This window comes from Morchella importuna (genome assembly GCF_003444635.1).
Source record: "Morchella importuna strain M04M26 chromosome Unknown Morimp01GS037, whole genome shotgun sequence".
NCBI classification, from domain to species: Eukaryota; Fungi; Ascomycota; class Pezizomycetes; order Pezizales; family Morchellaceae; genus Morchella; species Morchella importuna.
This window is the reverse complement of record NW_025763434.1, coordinates 50,144-53,489: the sequence shown is the minus strand read 5'-3', so window position 1 is coordinate 53,489 and position 3,346 is coordinate 50,144. Positions and strand designations below refer to the sequence as shown.

General features: G+C 43.9%; 1 protein-coding gene across 1 annotated transcript; it reads left to right on the top strand.

The window, feature by feature from the left end:
* Window positions 1-292: 292 nt before the first annotated feature.
* On the top strand, window positions 293-1,026 carry LAJ45_09524 (uncharacterized protein; the record flags this gene model as incomplete). Its single annotated transcript, XM_046119065.1, has 6 exons — window positions 293-350; window positions 433-487; window positions 552-555; window positions 625-704; window positions 819-909; window positions 964-1,026. The coding sequence occupies 6 exons, from the start codon at window positions 293-295 to the stop codon at window positions 1,024-1,026; spliced, it is 351 nt and encodes a 116-aa protein (XP_045967635.1).
* Window positions 1,027-3,346: the final 2,320 nt, after the last annotated feature.

The window sequence follows — 3,346 nt, the reverse complement described above, 5'->3', positions numbered from 1 at the left end:
GGCACATAAAATAAGCCTCCGGAGATCGAGGTAGTCCAACGTACAGGCAAGTCCCTTATCCCCAACTCCTATGATGCATATAGAGAGAGGTAGTTTTTCATATATAAAAGCAGTAGGTTAATTCCAGGCCTGCTGCGGAGCTGAACGTCACAGACATGCTTTCTCAATATTTCCCGATATACTCGGATATGCCCTTTTATCGGAGAACCATCGGCTACAGCGCGTAACCCCACAATATTTCTCCGAGTCGGATATTTCCCCGACAGGCGGTTGTAAGGAAAGTGGGGAGTGGATGGCTTGGTCGACGTTATTGAACGTTGCAAATAGTTGTCTGTCGGAGAATAGTACAAGTGCGTGTCTCTCCGGTCCGCAATACTCAATTCAACCTTAACCCCGGAGTGTTTTGAGTTGACTAAGCCTGGTTGATAGTAGAACTAGAACCCCCTCTGGATTTTTGCACAACTTGCAAAGCTAGATTGGCCAGCAGGTATCCCTATCTATACTCGTAGAGTTGGTGATGCCATGGGTTAACTGGCCATGGTCCAATGAAGGCCTGTATTTTGGGAAATACCAAAACATCCCTGGCTCCGGCTTGTATGACTAAGGGGGTATCAAGGGGCACAGAATTACTGTGCTATTAAAGACGTCAGTGGCCAGTGGGATAACGCTTTGAAAGGATGGGAGATTGTTATGCACTGGAGAGGGTCTGGGATCCCCTGTCGAGAAGTTGGAGGGTTCTTACTTGGTGTGTTTGCTCACGGAGAGCTTGAGATCGTTATAGCGGAGGTGTAGACTGAAGGCGATATGGTGCTATGTAGGTTGGAAGTTGGATGGATGGATTCAGTTGTGGGGCCGTTTACAGTGGATGTCGCGGATCCGGATTCCCGAAGATCACGTGGCCCGAACGAGGTGAGTTCTCGGTGTATATAGAGTATACGTATTGCGTATTCACATTGACATTAGCCCTTCTTCTCTAACTCTCGAGAGATAACCTGTTTAAGACCACGACTGAATACTATGTCATAGTGTAACGGAGCCCAAAACAACTCGATCAGTACACACACTAGGGATTCTTATGGTGGTTTTGAGAGGAATCCCTCTTGATGTTGCACGGGTTTAAAATGACTAAGTTGGTAAATATACTGTTGAATGATGCTGTGGTGAGGGTGTGGGTCCTCGAATATACTCATATCCGTGCCTCCGATTGCTGTATCGAAAATTTGCTCTACCGTTACTTATGAACTGTAGTATTCAGAGTAGTTGTTGATCTGGAATAATGAGATAATACGCCCCCACATTATTGGCGGCCTGCTGTGTACCAAGCCCCTCACACTATCATGTAATCATTATAAATAAATGGCTTAATTGTTTCAGTTGAAACATAGAGAGACGATATCTAGAGCCGCAAATGTTCATGATCGAGGGGGATAGATAGAGGAAATATTTCTGCTATAGATTACTTGGTAGAAGATGAGGTAGAAACTACATGTAGATGGTTGGTGTTCAAACGAACGGTCGATAGAAAGGTATTTCACTACCGATGATAGGGGAGTAGACTGACGGAGAATATTAACATTCGAGACTTTGCGCTGAGGGATCCGGAGTCTCTTTTTGATAGACTTGGCATTAATTAGCCAAGGAATTGTGGATCCAGCCTTACATTTGACTCCCAGAGAGAGGGCTAATCGCGAAATTAGACATCCACTCCTTCCAACTTTTGTAGAATCACCAAATGGAGATCTTTTTTCATGGGGACCTTTTTATGATAAAATTTAGGGTGTAAATACACCTTGTATAAAATCCTGCAGAATTTAGCAACAGTGTTGATTGTAAAATAATCCATTTACTTTCAGGTTGACTTTCTTCTCTCACCAATTGCAAAACTGATCAGTGGCAAGCAACATCTGGCTCCATTTTTGACCCTCCCAAATCAACGAAGATCCATATAATGCCAAGCTACAACGATGCATCTAGCGTGAGGTCTGTATTGTTATAGTAGGAGATCGATGAGAGTTTGAGGTAATCAAAGATCGATAGACCACAGGATATTTCTATTCGAATTTGTATGATTATTGGCTTTGGTTATTGAATTAGCTTAATTACCCCAACTGGTGTTCCAAGATCAGAGGCTTGAGGGCTTTAAATGATGTTAGATAAAGTTGGCCTGTCTCAAGCAACGTTTGATCGACCCTCTTTGTAGAGATATATAGCTGGGCGGACTACTAGTACTGGCGAGCTCCTCAACAAATGCAAACAACAGCGCGCGCACCTTGAATGACATGTAAAGTTATTGCTCCCGCTATCCAGCGACATATAGAGACCTTTAGTTTTAAAAAAACGCAGCAGTGCTTGACTAGCTAAATTTATCTAGAATTATTGAGCTCAGGTGTGCTCGTAATGGGGATAAGACAGTTCTATATTTTCACTATCCAATCGGGGATATTACCCCTGCCAGCCCAAATTCCAACATAGTTAACTGTGGTCAGGATCCGGACTCCATCCCGGACGGCGCAAAAGTCCCGTCTTATTCCGTTTTATATATTCTGCAAAATCTGGAGAGTGGTATTGCTTTGCCTCAACCGTCCTGGAAAGGGCTTTGGAAAATCGAGTGAGTGACCGTGAGTCAAAGTTTAGTTCCACTTTTCAAGAAAGAAATCTTTAGGTGTTGCATGATTTCCTGGATAATAACTCTCAAGAACCGTCGTAGACTGGGACTAGAGTATGCTACCAACGGCGTTCTCACTGGTACCGCGCTCCTGGTAATAATAGTTTGATAGATTTCAGCTTATTTATCCCGCGGAGGGAGGCACTAATCAATAGTCCTATCTCATTGAAGCGCATATATGTTCTGTCGCATTCACGGATGCTACCCATTGACCGGACAATTCGATATATCGTATAATATAAGAGATATGGAACACATGAAACTATGTGAAAAGCCTTGGGCTTCGTTGCCCAAACTTCGAAACACCGTGAGACAACTGTTAATGTCCGCAAGCATTTTAGCCTTAACTGACAACGATTTTGCTTGTCATTTCCTTGCCTCAGGTACCTCGAGGGCAAGCTGGAAACTACGACATCGAAGCTGTGCCGATCATTGTGATTATGGACCTCAGTGTACCAGTTCTATTATTTTTTTGTTTAATCCATCGATCGCATGCAGACTTTCATCTGTAACAGGCAGCGTACCGGTTCAACTATACCCTGGGGGTCCTCTGGCAATCAGCATGCCTGAACTAGTTCAAGTATGCTCCGAAAAGTGCGATCAGTGGGTTATCCATCCAGCAGTCATCCGGAATAGCAAAAGCGTCCATTGGATAGGATACCCATTCGATGGATGTCCGGC